Genomic DNA, 19,177 nt, shown 5'->3' with positions numbered 1-19,177 from the left:
ACTACAGTGTGGGTGGGGAGGACGGTAGAAACAGAGAACGTAAGCAATATTTTTAAAATTGCATTTGGAAAAAAAATTGAAGTAATATTTTAACCATCTTACTATAATTGAAAAGAGATATGAATCAAACCTGAACTCACAATAACTGAAAAACTTTTTTATTAATTTAGTAAGAAAAATGCAGTCGCGCAAAAACTGTTTTATTTACCATCGGATACATGTTAAAGGGGAGAGGGGACTATTAAATACCACTCAAGTAGTCATTGTTCCATTTCAAAGACTTGTAATTGCAGAAGTATAGTGGTCCTACAGAGAGATCCATGTGTCATGTCAGAGAGATTTTGCACAGGAACAGAAGCTGACCCACAACACAGGTGGCTGAATTCAGTGCAGGTTTGTGCACGTTCATCTTTTCTTAAAAAATCATCACAGCACTGTTTGCAAACTGTAAATTGGAAAACTGAGTTGTAGGACACCTTTTTCTATTAGAAGACCTGAGGAGGTAGGGCAGGTTTTGTTAAATTTTTTCCTTTTTGGAAGTTTGAGTCAAATACGATTTAGACTGCAGGTAAAGTTATTTGGTCTTCTTAGAAGGTTGTGAGATAGATTTCATTGTGTTTATCAATGAGAACATTTCACTGTCAGCCAAGTCTCAAGATCAATTTAATTTCATTCTATCCCTTTCAGTTTTGCAGGACAAACGATTCCTATGCGCAGTTTTGTACCTTGACTCTTCTGGAATACTTAAGTGCCTAAATTAGATTAAATGCCCTAATACCTCCTTGAAGCTGCTAGAAGAGAGGGTGAATGTACCAAATAAGTAAAGAAAAAGAATTCCTTTCCTTCACAGGATGCTGGTTAGCTCATACCTGTGTGCTAGAAAGTAACGCCACATGCAGTATGTTACAGTGTGTGGATGTATTGCAGCTATTGTTCAACTGCTATTCCCATGAAAATTAGATTTAGGTGCTTGAAAAATATCACCATTCAGTGAAAGAGGGACCTGAAGCAGTGATTTATGTGCTTTGACAATTTTATTTTATTACATAAGATATTAAATACCGTCAAGGATACATTTTTAAGACCTTAGATACCAGTACCTTAATTGCAACTACTATCCTTGTGTAATATGACTCCAAAGTCTATTGCTTTAAATACTAGCTTCCCAAAATGAATTATTTGGATAGCAAAAGGTTTAATCTTTTTAGTCACCATAAATGTCAACTGTAGGATGAAAGGATTTAAATGGTCATGTTTTTAAACCTAAAGCTTGAGTACTTTTACCTGTCCAAAGCAGTGGAAGGATAGATACCTGGGAATGTTTTGAATTTCCTCTACCTGGGCTTTATTGATGAGCTGATTTTCCCTATTGAGTAGGCAAGTGCTTCTCAACAGAACTGAATCAGCTTGCTTTGAAAAATATTTAAATGAAGGTATGAAATAATATATTAGTGACTTTGTGATCTCCCAATGAGCAAATTAATTACCATTCAGTGACATGGCAAGCGCTGTCTATCAAAATCTAAGGCAGATATTATTAGAATATGTGTTTTATGTTTCCTGGCTGCAGTGCAAGATGTGTCCTGATTGTCATCATGACAAATCCCTTTTTGTTATGCTAAAACATGGCCACCTGCAGTGTCTGCCTGATTTCAGTGGGTAACTTCTGTAAGCAGCATACGGTGACAGTATGTTGTGGATAATTTTGTGGCCTTGAGCTAAGCACATAACCTTCTGCCACAGGTGTTTTTTCTCTTTTTACCTTGTGTGATACAGGAATATTAACACCTACCTACCTCACAGGCATTTTGGGAAGATTAATTAGTTTGTGTTTGTGAAATGCTTTGAAGATGAAAAGCACTGTAAGTGCTAAGTCGTATTATAATCTCTCATAGCTATACTAGTAGCTTCTTAAAGCAACAATAAGAAGTTAATTGGTTTTTGGGTTCCAGGTGATAAGGATCTGTTGACTTTTAAAGTTATTCTATTAGCTGCAAAGTGGTACGAAGAAAAACATTTCACTTTTATTTGATTAGGAGTATATTTAGTTCACGCTCAGTGATATGCACACATGCTCTAAGGTATTCATCTAGGTGAAATTGGCCCCTTGTGGGTCATGGCCTGTAGATGAGCTACAGATCTAGAGACAAAGGGTAATTGCGATTCTCCAGGGAGAAATCAGCCTTGGTTATTGGCAGCAGACTGCTTGTTCAGGCAGTTCTACACAGCCACTACAAGTCTATAGAGTAGAAATCTTGTCTTCAACTAGTCCAGTTGCAGAATAGGAGAATTAAGTTCTTGATCATAATGATTAAAGATTTGTAAGGTGAGCAAGAGGCCTTCACAAGGATTTTCAGCCTCATGCAAGGGAAGATACTGTAGAGGGTCTGTAACTGCTCTTCTATCTTTCCATAGCTCATATACTGAGATGTATGTGTTGCTTCTGTTCGTAATAAAGACTAAACAGTGGACTGGGGAGATGAATGGATCCCATGCATGGCTATGAAAGATACTTCAGTATGTATCTACAGAGAGGATAAAGCTACAAAAGTGTGCAGGTAGAGATGGGATGAGGGAAGGAATGAAAGAGGCTGAAGGGTCCTGTCTCTCCTGTCTGTTGATTTAGTGCTTAGGGCTGAGAGGCAGGGCTGGAGGCCAAGCTGTGAGTGATTGCTTATTCCATCACTGGCAAATAAATGCATAAAGTGAAGCAGAGATGTAAAATGGGGGTAATTTCTCAGAAAGATCCTTGATGCTTTCTGAAATTAGTTTGTAAAGAGTCAATTTTCGGGCTTGAGAACCAGTGCTTGGTGTTACTGAGCTTATTAAAGCCAAAAGAGGAAATGGCAGAGCCAAGGGAACACATTTGCTTCAAGCTTTGTTTTTCTGCTTTTTTCTTTTTTTCTTGTTTTTGGTAGTGCCATTAATATTTTTGAGTGGTAAATCTTTTCATGTCTTCAGCATAATGGACATTTTACTAGAACATCTAAATTAAAAAATTGCTACACTACATTTATTATGGGGGTTTACAGAGTTGGGGAATTGTGACAGGAAGTGTGAGTGATAAAGGGAATAAGAGGTTTTCATTTCTGCAGAAATTTTTGGGTCGGTATTTTGTGTTGTTGCTTCCATTTAGCTACAGTGATGGTCTGAGCACTTCATTCCGTCCATGCATTGAAGAGTCAATTCCCATACATGTGAAATTTCTGTATGAAATTCCACAAACTGAAATGTATGGGCAACTTCAAATAGGCACATTGGATTTTTTTTACTTTGTTCCAGTTCATAGCCTACAGAACTAATTGAGTGAGAGACACATCCCTCTGAGTCTAGTCCATCTGGTCACTTGTGGCAGATATGCTTTTCCCTCGTGGAAAGGCAAAAATAATAGTAGAGTTTTCTCACCTGCCTGTGTGGAGGAATAGCAGTAAACCTGAGCTCCAGTTTGCCTGCATGTCTTCCTGCTGCCGCCTTCCTTTCCCGTTTCAAGCTGTATGTCATGTCATTAGCACCGTACTGGCCTTAATGTGGCAGTTCATACCTGTCAGATCTTAGTAGGCTCCTTGCAGACTGGATATCCATCATCTCTACATTGCTTACCCTCGGGTCATATTTTTTTCACATCTATCAAATTTAGGCTTTTTGTAATTTTTATTTTGTAATAAATGGATGCTTGAATGTTTATGTTTTGGTCCCAGGATCCAAAGATTAAGACAGAGGCCTAAAATGCCTATACTGTCATTCTGCTTGTGATCAAGACCTTGTGTTCTTTACTACTCGTGGAGTTGTATTTCTTTTCTAAATCCACAAATCCTTTCTTTCCCCCTCTTGCAGCCCATGATTGGGGCAGCTGTGCTGCGTTCTCTTAATTTCGTTTGTATATTGTATAATCATAGTAATAAAATCAGATTTTAATATAAAATCCCCAAATTTGGAACCATAATGTTTAAATTATTAATTTATTTGGTGGAACATGTTTGCTTCACAGCTTTGAATTGTGCAGTTGTGAAATTATCTTCATCTGGCTTTAATCTTACTCTGTGGTAACTTCAGATGGGCTTGATGAACAGCCCTTTATCCTTATACTGGTTTAAGAAGTGCTTCTTATATTCTAGTCTGAGGATTAGGACTGTAGATCCCCCGCCACCTCAAGCCTGACAGGGAATAAAATGATGAGTTTCCCATACAGCATAGGAGAGTCTGCATGTTCGAACCATAATTTGGTAGACCAGTGACAGGAAGATGGCTGTGTTTCATGCACATAAATTCTTCCCTACATCTGAAAATAAAAACTTTCCCAAGCTATCTTTTCAATTAATGTTTCCTTGTGATTCTGTGGTAATAAAAACACATATCAAGTTTGAAATACTTTATTTCCCACAAATATGCAAATATATTATGTGTGAATTTTTACTTTTTTTCCCAATAATTGACTTGGGGTTTGAGTCTTGCATAAAGCTCTTCTATCAAGAGTAGCACAGTAAGCAGAGCTTAGAGAATTCACAGTATCTTGTACTAACCTTTTCAAAAGTCACCAAGACCATGACTTATGTCCCCAAATGCTTTTCAAAGTCCATAAGGAGTTTGATAATTTTGATTGATGTTTGTTGAGAATTACAAGAATTTAAAAATTATGTGCACACTTGGTGAGATTTAATATATTTCAATGCTCTTTGTTGTTATGTAGTTTACTGGATATATTAGAGAAGCAGCTGTCTTTCATATGAATTACAGCTTCACTCTAAATCAGATAATGACAAGAAAAGAAGGTTAAGATGGAAAAGTGAATGGAGCAGAAAGGTCAAGAAAAAGAGATTAAAAGGTGACAAGGAAGATGGTTGTGATGAGTGAAAAAAACGCGGGAATTAAGAACAGGAGGAAAATGTGATACAGTGGATTAGGATGGTTTAAATTTCACAGATAATTTTCACAAAAGCAAAAATCAGGCTGAAGTAATAAGAAAATACTACACCAAATGAGAAAAAATGTAAACATAGTCAAAGCTCATTACTTGTCAATCTTCACTGCAGTTTCTCACATCCTGGCGAGTCCAATTCTGCACATACAGCTTTGAAAACTCCCTTTTACTAAACGTGTTGTGAAGTATGACAGAATGGATGTATCACATCTGTTAGTCATTCTCTCTTTTGTGCAATTGCATTCTACTCAACTAACATTCTGACTTCTGGAGACAGTGTTTGTACACCCCTTGTCAGAGTTTTCTAAAGCATCTAAGGTATCTGTTTTGCTATTTTTAAAAAAGTCTTTATCCTTTCATTTTCAGCAATTGTTAACCTACTGTACATTCATTTCCACATTCTTCCTCTCAACATTTCCTTACAAGTGACCTCATTGTAAGTGTGAGCTCTGCATAAAGAGCTTCAATAGGAGAAATGTATCCCTATATAGTGTGTAAATATGAAATAAAAAGTCAAGTACTTTTCCCACATCAGAGTAGCAGACAAAAGTGTGGTCCTTGGAGGAACACTGATACCAGTGCTGCTTGCACAATAAGTTTATGTAATAAATGTTCTATTATTGAGGATGTATTTGTATGCAGTAATTTGCAGACAGAAAATAAAAACTAGAAAAAGATATTTTTCCTCATTTGCTTTCTAAAGCAATGAAACTACTTTTAATTAAAAAAAATAGGATTAAGTAGCAAGTCAAGGAAATGTAAGGGAGAAGTTTGGTTCTCCTAAAGACCATGATCATTGTTTTGCATCTGTACAGCTTTAGATGTTTCATAGTTTTACCAAGTTTGGTATAAGTATTTTTGTCATGCATTATCACGTACTGATTATAGGGAAGACCTGCTTGATTTTTGAATGCCTCAAATGTGTTCTAGGCAGGTAGAAGAAGGTAAAATACAAAGGAAGAATAGATTAGAAAGGGAACTGACAAGTAATAGTGATGCAGAGAGGCAGCCATGGCGTGAAACGTTATCAGGAGCCAAACTGAACAGAATTTAAAGTATGAACTTGGATGTGTTTGGGACCTCTGCCTTTTTGTACTGTGTCCGTCCTCTTAGGGCAAAACCAAAGTCAGCAAAGACACTCACACTGTAATTCCTCTGTTTAAAAGCTAGGGGAGTTGGGTGTATTTTTATGCTAACTAGGCAGGTGCTTTGGAGGCTTTACAGATTTTTTTTCTATAGTCTATTGTTGCTAAAACCTGACTTGTCAATTTATCAGTGGTTAATGAATTAGTAAGGACAGTGCTGATGGCTGGAGATGCTGACAAATTTTCTTTTGGCAACTTTTGTTCATTCCTTCTGTTTGCTTCTTTCACCTTTTCATGGTTTTTAAGATAATATCTCTGTGTTTATATTTAGTATAGATCCAACTTAAAACAGACACTGACAACTGAAGAACCTTTTCTTTTGTTTAGTATTCCTCTTCAAAAATCTATTTCCACAGATAACATTTCCAACTTGAAGCTTAAGTTATTATGGAGGTCTTTGAAGGACTTCCCCAAAAGAGGCTTGGGAAACAAATGTAGCACAAGTGCAGCGAGTTTCCATTTAATTCCAGCTTTTACAGCTTTATAAAGAACTACGCCATTTCTGCATATGTGAAAATTTCTTGTAGCAGTATTTGATTAAAAAAGAAAAAAAAAAAAGCACATTTCTAGACCATGATGTAACCTGTGTGATTCTGGCAGAGAAATATATATATATGCACATTATCTTTTAAGAATAATAATTCTATATGTAGACATATATGTATTCAAAGTGTGTTGGTATCCTATTTTGTGTAACTGATGTAGTTAAGGAGGCGCACCAATCCCACACGGATCACTGCTTACACAAAAAGTTGCAGCATAACAGGTAGGCCTGTATGGTCACTGTTGGCAAATCCTATGCTTTTAACAGTGATTGCTGCACAAGCTTTAGGAATTTATTTTAGAAATATTAATTTATTAGTTTTGCTCTTGTCTGCACAAATGGAGGATGTCAGCAATCCTTACGATACCCATAAATCGATATTTCTAGCCAGGAGAAATGCAGCATCTAATAGCTGAGTGGTAGTAAACAGCATTATTGTCAGTTTTTAAAATTGAACTTCATGGCATATCATCCCAAATAGTCCAAAGCCCTCAAAGGTGTCTCTAGAACAAGTCTCATTGAAATGTGTCTAATTTTGTTTCTAGTTTTCACTTCATACATTTTTTAAAGGAAAGGGAAAAAAAAAACAACCCACAAAGCATTACGGTACCTGTTTGTTCTGTACCTCCATTTTTTTCCTCAGGAATTGGTTCACTGCAGTGGCCAAACTGTTTTTAAGTCTTCATGGACTCTTGAAGCATTTACTGCCAGTGGGAGAAATCGTGAACGTTAAAGAAACCGTTGAGTAAATCCCTCACACGGAAATCATTCTGGAAAGATTAATTAGAAACTTTATGAACACCAGAAGAATATCCTCACTTCATGCTTTTTTTTTCTCACTGAGCTCATACAACCTCTTTTTCAGCCTTTAATTTGATTTATAGTGCTGTTCATTATCAGGTTAAAGCTCCCAACTAGTCTGCAACCCACTAGGTCTGTATCCCAGCTGTATTCAGCTTCCCCTGGATCCTGGAAGATTTCCTGTTTTCATTGTTCAGAAACCCTAGAGACGATATAAAATTTTTCTATCACATATGTATGATTTCCTTTGGGATTTGAATTTTTGAATTTCTACACAAATAAACATTTTATTTTTCCGTGTCAACTTCTCAGTTTGGATTTTGTGGGTTGTTTGGGGTCTGTTTTGTTTTGTTTTTTCATTTGTGTAGGCAACTTACATTGGTTACAATCCTCTTAGTGAAGCTCTTAGGAGGGCTTTAGGTCAGAAGATTATGTAGCCTGATGATTCTAAAGCTGTTACAACATTTCTGGGCTATGTTGTAAAACTTCTGAGTGTAGTGAAAAGCTCTAATATATTGAATGGGATGAGAGGGCAGTATTCAAACCTGCCCCCCTTTTCTGTTTTGACTGTGCAATGCCATTTTGTGAGGTTTTTTACCATTCACAAGAGAGGGAAAAAGAAGATATTTTACGTGGAGATAGGATGTTGTAAACTTGAAGTTAAAAATCTGTGTCTAGATGGTAGGTGGTATGTTATGCCTGAGACCAAGTCTCCTACGAAGCTCCTGAAGATGTTCTGGAATGCCTGAGGTAGTTTCTCTTAAGTGCTTATGATGAAAAAAGAAGTGTGTGTGCAGTAGTCTTCAAATTGCTGTGCCCTCACGGCTGTGCCCAAGTGCAAAGGGCGTTTCTGCAGTGGGGGAGCAGGGGCTGTGTGGAGCAGGCTGCTGGGGGAGCTTCAGGGTGTGATGCTCTCCCACTGCTGAGGCTGCTCTGATTGTGGCTCAGGGACAGTGGCTGTTCTATCTGCATCCTTCCTTGCCTTCATCTCCACCATGGAGCTGTGGGGACCATAGCCAGACCACCTTGTCGCATTGAAGTCAACAACGGTTTTGTTACTGACTCAAGGAGCCTTGTCTTTGGTTAAAATTACTCTTCCCTTTCCATTTCACTTCTCAAAAGGCTCTTTTTAGAATAAATAAGATGCTGCATGTGCAACTGTGTTTACACCTTATCTACTCCATATGTGTGTAGAGACACCTGTATACATACACATGTGCACAGAGGCTTCTTCCGTATTTGTATCTGATTTTAGGCAACTGCTTGAAAACGTAGGTTCACGTACTAATGTACCAAATGCATAAACCAGTGTCCTAAACTGTCACCCGTAGCATCTATCTACCAAAATGCAAAATAATAAGCATTTTAGACACTTTACTACTTTCAGCTCTGACCCTATTACCACTGGGCGGTTTGTTTGGCCTGTTTCCTTCGCTGTTTAGTTTCAGCTCTCATAAAACCTGGGAATTTTGTCACATGGCATGACAGCTTTAAAAAATTACAAGACACTATCAGTGTGCACGATAATCCCCTTTCTTATACCCTTGACACTGTTCAGACACAGTCATAGATATGCTTACTCCTTTATATTTACCTCCCCAGCTATATTTTCATTCAAATGTCTATTCACAGCTGCATAATAAGTAGTTTGATTTGTACCTAATTGTAGTAATTGATTTTCATTATTTATGAAAGTCATTGTCAGAATTCATTTATGGTTCTGACTGCGAAGAAACTTGTAGCAACAGCTTCAGGTGACTGCAGGAATAAAATAATTAACCAGATCACTTAAAAAAGTCAATGACCAGTGCATTAACTCTTAATATTTCAGTAATTATTTGCACTTCTGTATTCATACTTTTGCAATTCTATTTATTTCTCATGTGTAGAATTCTGGTTTTGACGTATTATAAGCTTTAATTATCTTGCTAGTATGTTTTTATGTTGAATGACTAATTATGGAGAAATTAGGATGCCTGTCAGATTCAAAAATTGAATGTGTGTCCTAATTTGTTCTCAGAGCTCTGAAATAATTGTGGGCTAGGGTGGTAAAGTATTATAGATATAGGTATGCAAAGGAGCTTGCCAAGTGTCTATATATCATAAAATGTCTTAAATCTACAGGCATAAAAGTAGGATGAAGACACAGCCATTAAAAAGGCAGTCATTTTTGAGTGTCACATAATTTAGACACTCTAAGTTATTGAAGTGTCACAAGTTTATTGCACCTAATTTATTAATACAATCATTGGGATTCACTTATGTCTCCTGCTCTGCCCCAAAACAGGCTAAAAGTCTGTTAAAATACGCAGGCTCTGCTTCAGCAGTAAAAGTGTAATATCCTTCCCAAAATACAGTGACATGAAAAATAACAATTTTACTGGTGTACTTGCAGCTAACAGGTGGCCATGTTTCTGTTTATTTGTATTTGTGTATAAAAGTAGGGCAGAGAAATCAAATAAAAACCAGGTGATTTTTGTTCCTGTTTAGCTTTTCCATTGCCACATTAGGTAACATTTGTGTGGGGAAAATAACCACTTGCTTTGGCCTCGAACAGGGACAAACAAAAAACCCTTCCCAAAACCAACCAAGTAAAAATGCTGACAAATACCGTGTTAAGTGCTTTTATGCTTAAAAAATGATTTTTCTTTGAAAAAAGGAAAAGTTTATAGTTTTTTTAATCCTTTCATATATTGAATTGGCTTTTCTTGGTTAGGAGGTTCTGTTTTGTTTATTTGCTACTGAGGATCACTTTCGATGCTTTAAAGCAGTTGACAAAATACTGCTGAGGAGAGCTGGAGACAAAAGAATCCACTTGATTGTAATGCAGGTGGAGTTTTGACAAAACACCTTATGTGATATCTGAGACAATTATACACATGAAGAGTTTTTATCTTTAAATTCTTTAAATAAAATAATTAAAAATTTCTCATCTTTTGTTATCTTTTTTTCCCCTAATCAGGACAGAATTTTACCCTAAGGCAGTTAGGAGTTTGTGAACCAGCAGCTCGTCGAGGACTGGCATTTTGTGCGGAAATGGGGCTCCCCCACAGAGGTTACTCTATCAGTGCAGGGTCAGATGCTGATACTGAAAATGAAGGAGTGATGTCTCCAGAGCATGCCATGAGACTTTGGGGCAGGGGGGTCAAATCAGGGCGCAGTTCCTGTCTGTCGAGCCGTTCCAACTCAGCCCTCACTCTGACTGATACCGAACATGAAAACAAGTCCGACAGTGAAAATGGTAAGTTCTTATCCATATGCCCATATATAAATTAATGTTTATTTGCTGTTTAAAATTACTGACACTCAGTAATTTTAAATCATTAAAGGAATGGCCTTGAATTATTTACCTTTTTTTTTTTTTTTCCTCTCCTGTTCCCATAGAAGTCAATATTCAGTATCAGTCCTAACTAATGCAACCTTTGGGTGTGATGTTTTAGCTGTGATTTTGAAAGAGTTTAATCACAAAAAAAGATTAGTTCTGTATTATCTCAGGCCATGTCACCTGTTACCCTCTGGGGAACAGCTAAGTGGTGATAAAGTTGTTCCCCAGGCTAGCTTGCGTTCAAAAGTTTCATTGTAAACTGTTCTTCAAGACATCTTGGAGAACTTGCAGAATCTTAGAATGGATGAGTGAACTTAAAGAATAGCTTATTAACAGGGCTCATGTGATTGAAAAAGAAATTTGATTGTGCTTTAAACTTCTTAGCTGATGAGAGCAATTGGAATTGTGGTGAAGAGGGACATGTGGCCTTTGATGTTCCTGGGGGACTGGATTACTGTGCAATTAAAATCTGCAACAAAAATCTTAGCAGCTTTGTAGGATGTGGGGTATGACCATTGTATATTAAGTCTTAGAGTTTAAATGAAAATAGGTTAATACAATTGACTGATTCATTTTTAAAGCTTTTCCAAGTTTTTTTAGTTCCTCTTGAGATTATGAACAGAATCTAATGTGGTGGTAAATGCTAACTGTACCAGTCTTAACTTTTTATTTGCAGAAGATTTTCAGCTTTTCTAGAATTAAAACAATTTTTCTATTAACTTCATGACTCTCTATGTGAAAAATTCAAAAGAGGAATAAAGAAAAATAAGTAACAATGAAAATTAGTGATGGTTATTGCATGCATGTCTACATGTCATTTTATTGCATTATTAAACTTGTCTGCCCAGCTGCACAAAAATTAGAGCAGTTTTACTGCTGTCCTCTGGAAATGTCTGTAACACATGGTGGGAAACACCTATGTAGGTATGTATGTATGGAAATCATTAAAAAATTAATGCACTTTTATTTTAAACTACGATCAACAATGTTTAGTCCTTCCTGTTTATTATTTTAACTTCAGTTTGAGAAAGCAAAACCAAAGCTATAATTTGCTTATAAGTTATAATAATAATAAGTTATCCGTACTTAATACATATTAATAAGTTATTCATACTTATTTTTTTGCTGGTGGCTGTTTCTACATGAAGATGCCTGTACAAAACCACTGTCTCAAATGGGACCCTCCTTTTGTATTGGACCTAATGCTACATGGTACCTGAGCAGACGGCTCTCAGTGTTCACAGGTACCTTGTATCATGCTTGGAAAATTTGTTTTGAGTCAGAGGCAAATTCTGAAAGAGGAAGACAGAAGTACTTGCCTGCCTCCTTTTGGCAGTGGAGTTTCTGTGTGATGATTTGTATTGGTATTTCAGCTGCAGAGCAATCTAGAATAGTTGTTGAGCAGTCCTGTGATTTTGAAAGGTATGTGGTGAAACAAATTTTCTTGACCCCTTTGTAAAAACCTTGGGTAGTGATCCTGGAAATACATTTTTATGTATACATGTATGCACATGCTATTTCCATAGGAAGTTGTATCTTTATGTTTCCAAAGAGCTGACTGCTTCAGAGGTACCATAGGTTTGGTATACTTTTCAATAAATTTTATATTTACAATTTTTTAGAAAGGAAATTGTCTGATTACAATGTGCGAAAACATCCTCCATCAGCTGAAAGTTAGAGTGTTTTGTTTTTTGAATATGTTAAAAAATACATTATTCTGCAGTGGTTAAAATTATGCAAGGACTGTCTGATGTTTGATACAACTTCAACGAAGAGTTTAGCTACTAAAAAGGATTACAGTTGATTTATTTATTAATAGGGAGGCCAGCAGTCCAACTTAAGAAAGTACTGGGACTGCTGTGAAGCTAATGAAATTTTGATGGCTTGAGAGTTCCCTAGGGTTACGAAACATCTATAACTTGGACCATGTCATGGGTCACCATTTCAGTGGAGATGTTAAAATGGTGAAAAGCTTAATCTTCTTTGGTATTTTTTCTCTGAATTTTTGTTCCCACTGAACATAGAAGACTTGGCTGAGTAATTACTTTCTACACGTTGTTGGAACTCAGTACATTTAATGCTCACAGTAGAATAGAAAATATAATTTAAAGCCAGGGAAATGGTATTGCCCTGGCAGGCGCAGGTGCTGTAATCAAAGGACTAAACTGCAGGTGCAAGTTTTGTTAATTTATGGCCTAAAGTTAACAGCTGTGCCAGTATACTGTTAAAATCTGACAAATCTGATAACGCTTTGAAACCAAAGTTACAAAGAGAAGTTACAACAAGTCCTCTGTACTGCATCCCCCTCTGCTGTGTGGGAAAGATTCCTGACCGAATTTTGATGGAATTGCTCTAGAGGTAAATGCATTTCTTTGCAGCATGTTTACCTGTAAGGTAAAAAAGGGGAACTGCTGATGATGAGCAAAACACAACATCACTAGATCATAGTCACCTAAAGGTCTCAGTGTTTCAGCCATCCCACTGTTCACCCAGTAGAACTACTCGCTGTTTAAACAGTCCGTTGCCATAATCTGGCCTTATTGAAGTTAATTGGACTTTTCAAGATGATGAGAACTTTGACATATCCTATGGGTTTATGATCTCAGGATTAACAATTTGCTGGATGTACTTGGGGTTTTCTTTCATGCCAATGAGACAGGAAGAGAATCTCAGCTTCAAAATAGCATTTCCTTTCCTTCCTTTTAAGTGTTATGTATTGGCTCTTCTGAAGTAGTTGTGGATTGCATGTCCCTCAGGAAGGCAAAATTTGCAACTCTGCTGCATAATTGCAATGAGCAAGAAGAAGTAGTTTGATGAAAATACTAACCTTTTTTTTTGTCTTAATAGTGTGTTTCTGAAATCCTAAAAAAGTGACTTAAATTTTTAAATAATCTTGGTTCAAAAGTTTCTTTAAACAAATAACATTGCACATGATCAAGTTGCAAAATTTTTAATATACTAAGAAAATACTGTGACTGCCAGCAGATATTTTTTTTAAACAACACAACGTGTATCAAACATAGTTAATAGATGTATTCTCACATCAAAGGTTGTTTTAGGATATTGCTCAGTAGATAATTCTGAAAAGAAATATTTTTCTTTGACTTCATTCAGGTTCCATGTATGACTCTTGGCATCATATTCTGAGAGATTTGTCACGTCAGCCTCCCTGAAGGAGGGCCTGCATCTGTTAATCTGGGCAACCAACCAGTGTCACGTACAGTGTGATGTATCAGCTGGAGCACACTGAGCATGCACATGCTTTTTCAGGCTTTCTTCTCCATTCTCATTGCAAGTCATTTCATAAATGCTGCATCAAGAAATTTACGTTGGTAATTGTTCTAGGAGCTGTTGCTTTGAAATACAAGCCAGCTGTCTCTTACACACTTGCCAGTAACTTTATGTTGTTAAGCTGTTCTAAGATTACTAAAGCTTGTCTTTTAAACTGGATAAATATTCCAGGAGCGTATGAGCTAGGAGTCGTAGTTAGGCTTCAAATGGCCCATTTGCTTAAAGGGTCAATATATTTTTAAGGTATCTTAGGATCCACTTCTATATTTAAATTATTTTTTAAACCCATTAAACTCCAATCCCTGACTTAATGAGACATCAGAAGGTTAATAAGCAAAAAGTGAGAGTTAATTGAGCAAGTTATTCCAGAAGTGCAGCACCTTATAACTTATTTATTTATTTCTCCCTGTAAAATTATACAACTGGTTTTGTTTGTGCTTTCTGTGTGCTGGCCTGAAAGTCAGGCTGTGACAATGATTCTGACTGGAAAGTCACTCATATAAGACCTAAGTCTTTGGTCAAGTCCATGTCGCCTTTTACTCCTTTGGAAGCAGTAGTGATGGTGCTTCTGAAAAAGGGTGGGGCAATCCAGATACGTGCATGCCACATAGCTGACTGCCACAAAAGCTACCTGGGCACACAGAAAATAGTTCTGATGGCACTAGAATGTGGGGATTTATTTTTTTGTTTAGTGAAAGTTTTGCACCGATTGGTGTTTGTTAGAAAACCAGAAGAGATGAGGATGTAGCAAAACAAAAAGAATAAAGGGAGAGAGAGAGTCAAGTTCATGGCCTCAGGCAGTCGTTCTGAATTGGTTAGATAAATGGTTTGAAACTTAGACCAATTTTTCATGGATACAGAAAAGTAGATATTGCTGGTAGAGTGTTTATTGCTGAGGGCTCCTATAAGGAGAAAATATCACTTTATTAGCTGCATGGGCACCTACTTGCTTCCTCTCCAACTTCAGACAGTTTCTGAAGGATAGCATTCTTGTGAACCTAATATCTCTTGTCCTTCCAAAATGATGAATTTGCTGGCATTCAGGTCTCTGAAACCCAAGAAATACATTGGTAAGATATTTGTCAAGACATTTTAATCTGTTTTCTTTAACCCAGTTCATCTATAACATATAATTGAACTCTCCATTATTAAATAATGCACATAATTCAGGAAGTAGTGTCACATGCTTTCACCCATTTAACATCTTTCTTTATGCTAAGGCACAAAACTTGATTTAAATTAATCCAATTGAATAGTAGCTGCACCTGCTAGCCAAATGCTGAGCCTACTGATCAAAACCAGCCACATAGCTGGTGAATCAATCCTCATCTTACTGCTTTACCACCAATTACAATTTCTTCACTCTTTCCCACAGATTTCCAACTAGTAATTGTTCGGTCCTCATTAAGCATGCCAATATGTCTTAAATCTTGCTTTGCTGCCAAAAAATTTCATGACCAGGAAATCAATCTGTTTTATTTTTAACAGAAGCCAGATCTGAAATAATATTTAATATTTAACAGGCATACAAATTTTTCTTTGGTTATGGAGACATGAAACAGAAATCCATAAACAAAAATAATTATCTGGTTTTCTGAAATATTGAAAGTTTTCTATAGTTGTGCCAGTTTTCAGATTCTGTTATGATAGTAGTCCTGCGGGTATATTTCGGTTAATAACCTAATTGTTAATGCAAGTGAAAATCACGTTCATAATTCCTTTGGCTAGTGGTAGCCAGAGGCAACAGCTGGGCTTTTTGCAGTAATTCTGTGTGAGCTCCTGGGTTTCATAGACTTGAGTGTTGCTGAACTTGCTGTTAAGTAAAGGCATGAGATTCCATTTTAATTATGGTGGAGCCCGGTGTAGACTATCAGGCCAGAGGATGAGGCTCTTTGGCAACACTTGGACAAATTTTCTGATGTGCAGGAACTGTAGCTTTAGCAACAGCTGACACCAATAAAATTAGAATTGAGATCTGCAAGGAAAAACAAATCAAAGCAGAACATTTCAGACAACTCTCTCTTGGCTCTTAAGCTTATAAATCTTTCTAATCTTAAGGAGTGGTGAAAAAGGTATTTAAAGACCAACTGTCATATCTCAGGATTTCTCCAAAAATCTGAATTTTAAGACAAAAAAAAAAAAAAAAGCAGATGAAGGAAGGAAGGTCAAATTTCAGAGGAAGTGCTTATGAAGGTGTTTCAGGAGGATCTGGTGGAGGTCCGAACATAAAAATAAAATTGAGACGCAATCAGTAAAGAAGTAGAGTTGTACAGAAACATGAATACTAAGAAAAAGGAAAAGAGGGAGTTGATTTGTATTATGTAGCAATAAAAGAAGTCTATATTGCTGATATGTTTTCTTCTGGTTGGTTTTGTTTTTTAGCATTTGCTACCTGAGTAACTGATCACAGAGCTAATATTTATACTGGTAAAGAAAGTCTGCTTAGATAAATAATTTTTTTCCTGCATGTATAGAGTGTCTACAGCTTCTGGGCTTTTTATGATTCATGCGTGAGAAATCACTGAAGATGGATATGGTTGTGGAAGTTAAAAACAAACAGGACAACTTCAGAAGGGGCAAAGAGAGAGGACGACAAACCTTTCTATTCAGTTCGATGGCAAGCACCCTAGGAGAAAAACTGTTAAAAGTTTACGCTTTATAACAAGAAAGAAGAGACATTCTACATCATCTCAGGGCAACTGTTCTGGTGCTTAACCAACCTCATTGTGAGTTTTTTCTCTCTTATATTGAATCGGAGTTTATTTGCTGCAGTTGGGACCATTGCATTGGGTAATGAAAGACCAAAGTTACATTTCTATCTTTTGCCTTTCAGGCTCACTTAGCTTCTCCTCAATTTGTATGCTTCAGCACTCCAATCATCATCAGCAGTCTTCACTGAATTCATTCCAATTTATCACTGTTGTACTGGCAAGCCCCAAACAGAATATTGTCATCTAGATGTGGCCTTCAAATGCTGAATAAAAGGGGCTAATCACTTCCCAGGGTATGCTGGCTCCATTCTTCTGAATGAGGCCCAGTATGTGGTTAGGCTTACTGTTGAAAGAGTACATTGCTGAATTTGTCCTCATTGACTGCCCAGGTCCTTTACTACAAAGCTGCTTTCCAGCAGGCTCCCAGCTAGTACTGTTACTGTGGATACACTGCCTTTGGAATTCATGAGGTTTTCTTGGCCAATTCTTACAGCCCGTTGAGATCCCTTCAAAAGGCACTCCTGCCCTGCAGCGTGCTGATCAATTCTTCCAGTTTGGTGTCGTCCACAAACTTGCTAAGGGCACAATCCATCTTAATCATTCTCAAGATGTTAAATGTAGTACAGACATAAAACAACATCATCCCAATATTAGCTCTTGATTAATGCCAATAATGTTGACCAAGAGTCACTCTTTGCACTACAAAGCACTAATCTTTCAGCCTCTTCATACAACCAGCTTTCCACAAAATGTTCTTTGCAGCTCACCAGTTCAGTCCATCTCTCTCCAGCTTGGCTCCCAGGATACTGTGGGAGACTATGTTGAAAACCTTGCTAAATCAAGGGAAACAGTATCTGCTGCTTCCCCTTTATTTGCTGAGACAATTATCTGTTCGTAGAAAGCAGTCAGGTTGTTTGGGTATGATTTGCCTTTGGTAAATACATGTCAGCTGTTATCATCCGCCTTCTTTTCCTGGAGGCCTATCCCAGTTTATGAAGGATAACTCCAGAAGTATTTGTTCCATCATCTTCCCTGGGAGACCAGGGGGAGGCTGACAGCCTCTGCTTCCTCATGCATTCCTTACCCATCTTGAAGACAGCATGACCTTTGTCATCTAAAGAGCTTTCCCCTATTGCCATTACATTTCAAGGAATCAGACAGTGGCCTTCCAATGACATTGGTCAGCTCTGCCAGCCCCAGTGGATGCTGCAAGTCTGGGCCCCTGCACTTGTGTATGTCCAGCTTGCAAAAGTGCTGCTTAACAGCTCCCACTTCCTCTGCAGGGCTTCTCAACTGTTGCTGAGCTTTGGCTTCCCTATCCCCACCCTGCATGTCCAGGAAACATTTCTCTTTCCTCCGGGGTGGACATCACCTTAAGGTCACAGTGGTCATTGGGCAGTGGTGTTTTCTGTGGTACGTGAGGGTTTCTGCCACAGATTTGTAATGTGTCTTTGTATACACATATAGTGCTACTGAAATAATGTGGCTGCTGCACTCAGTGCAGTGCTAAGACAGAAGTGGTGTGTCTCCATGACTGTTTTGGTACTACATTCTGAGGCGATTGCCGGCCAGTTGGAGGCTTAGAGCAAGGTTAACAAGCACAACCAGAAGTCTGAAATACACCACACCAGAAGAGACTAGGAGAGAGCTCAGCCTGTTGCACCCGGTGTGTTCTAGATACTGCAGCTGTTACAAAGGCCACAAATGGCAATAAGAACCAGAGGCGGGCAGTGCAAATTGCAAAAAGTAGAAGCTAACCCAGACAATGGCATTGCAAAAATAATTCAGAGAAGTAGATTGCTGGGGACCATATGGATATTTAATTATCTAATGTATTTTCCAAAACAGTTTTTAAATGCTGCTGTAGTTGCCGTCGGTCCCTGATGAAGCAGGTGCACAATAGAAATTCTTTTCTTCCTTCCTGGTTTTGTTTTTTGTGAGTCTTTTGTGTCTTAGTCAACCCAAAAATTAACCAGCAGGAAGCATGTTCATAAATGAATGCTATAAAACTGTTGCTCTGTAATTTAGTATAATACTAATGTTTGTATGTTGTTTTTCTCCTCTAACTGGAAATGGTTAACTTTCTGTAGACTTTTTTTCTCCTCATTTTAAGTTTGATATAAAAAATATTGCTCTTCATTTCCCCCAAACCATATGTGTTCTTCTGGATGTGCCAGGATTTAAATATGAGGTTGCCATAACAGTAATGTATGCTTTGCACATCTGTAAACTGATGATCTGCTGTTTTGATTTGAAATGTGGTTTTGATGTCCATGAAAAGTCACAGTGGTAGCAGTAAATTGTTTTAATTAATGACTTAGAGAGCAATGACTTTGCTGAATCAGGCTCATCGACGTAATTACTACTGGAACAAAAAGGAGGGAAAAGATCTGTCAAAGCTGTGAGATTATTATTATTTTATTCTAATTCATCATTAGAAAG

General features: G+C 37.4%; 1 protein-coding gene across 1 annotated transcript in view; it reads left to right on the top strand.

The window, feature by feature from the left end:
- Positions 1 to 19,177, top strand: part of TENM3 (teneurin transmembrane protein 3) — a 379,052-nt gene that overhangs the window by 65,007 nt on the left and 294,868 nt on the right. Inside the window, exon 4 of the mRNA XM_066185929.1 lies at positions 10,371 to 10,649. Within this exon, the coding sequence (XP_066042026.1) occupies positions 10,371 to 10,649 (279 nt within the window). The remainder of the gene's footprint in view (positions 1 to 10,370; positions 10,650 to 19,177) is intronic.

The sequence above is a fragment of the Chamaea fasciata genome, unplaced genomic scaffold (assembly GCF_029207755.1).
Source record: "Chamaea fasciata isolate MVZ Bird 193981 ecotype frontalis unplaced genomic scaffold, bChaFas1.0.hap1 SCAF_6, whole genome shotgun sequence".
NCBI lineage: Eukaryota > Metazoa > Chordata > Aves > Passeriformes > Sylviidae > Chamaea > Chamaea fasciata.
This window is presented reverse-complemented; position numbering and strand designations above follow the sequence as displayed.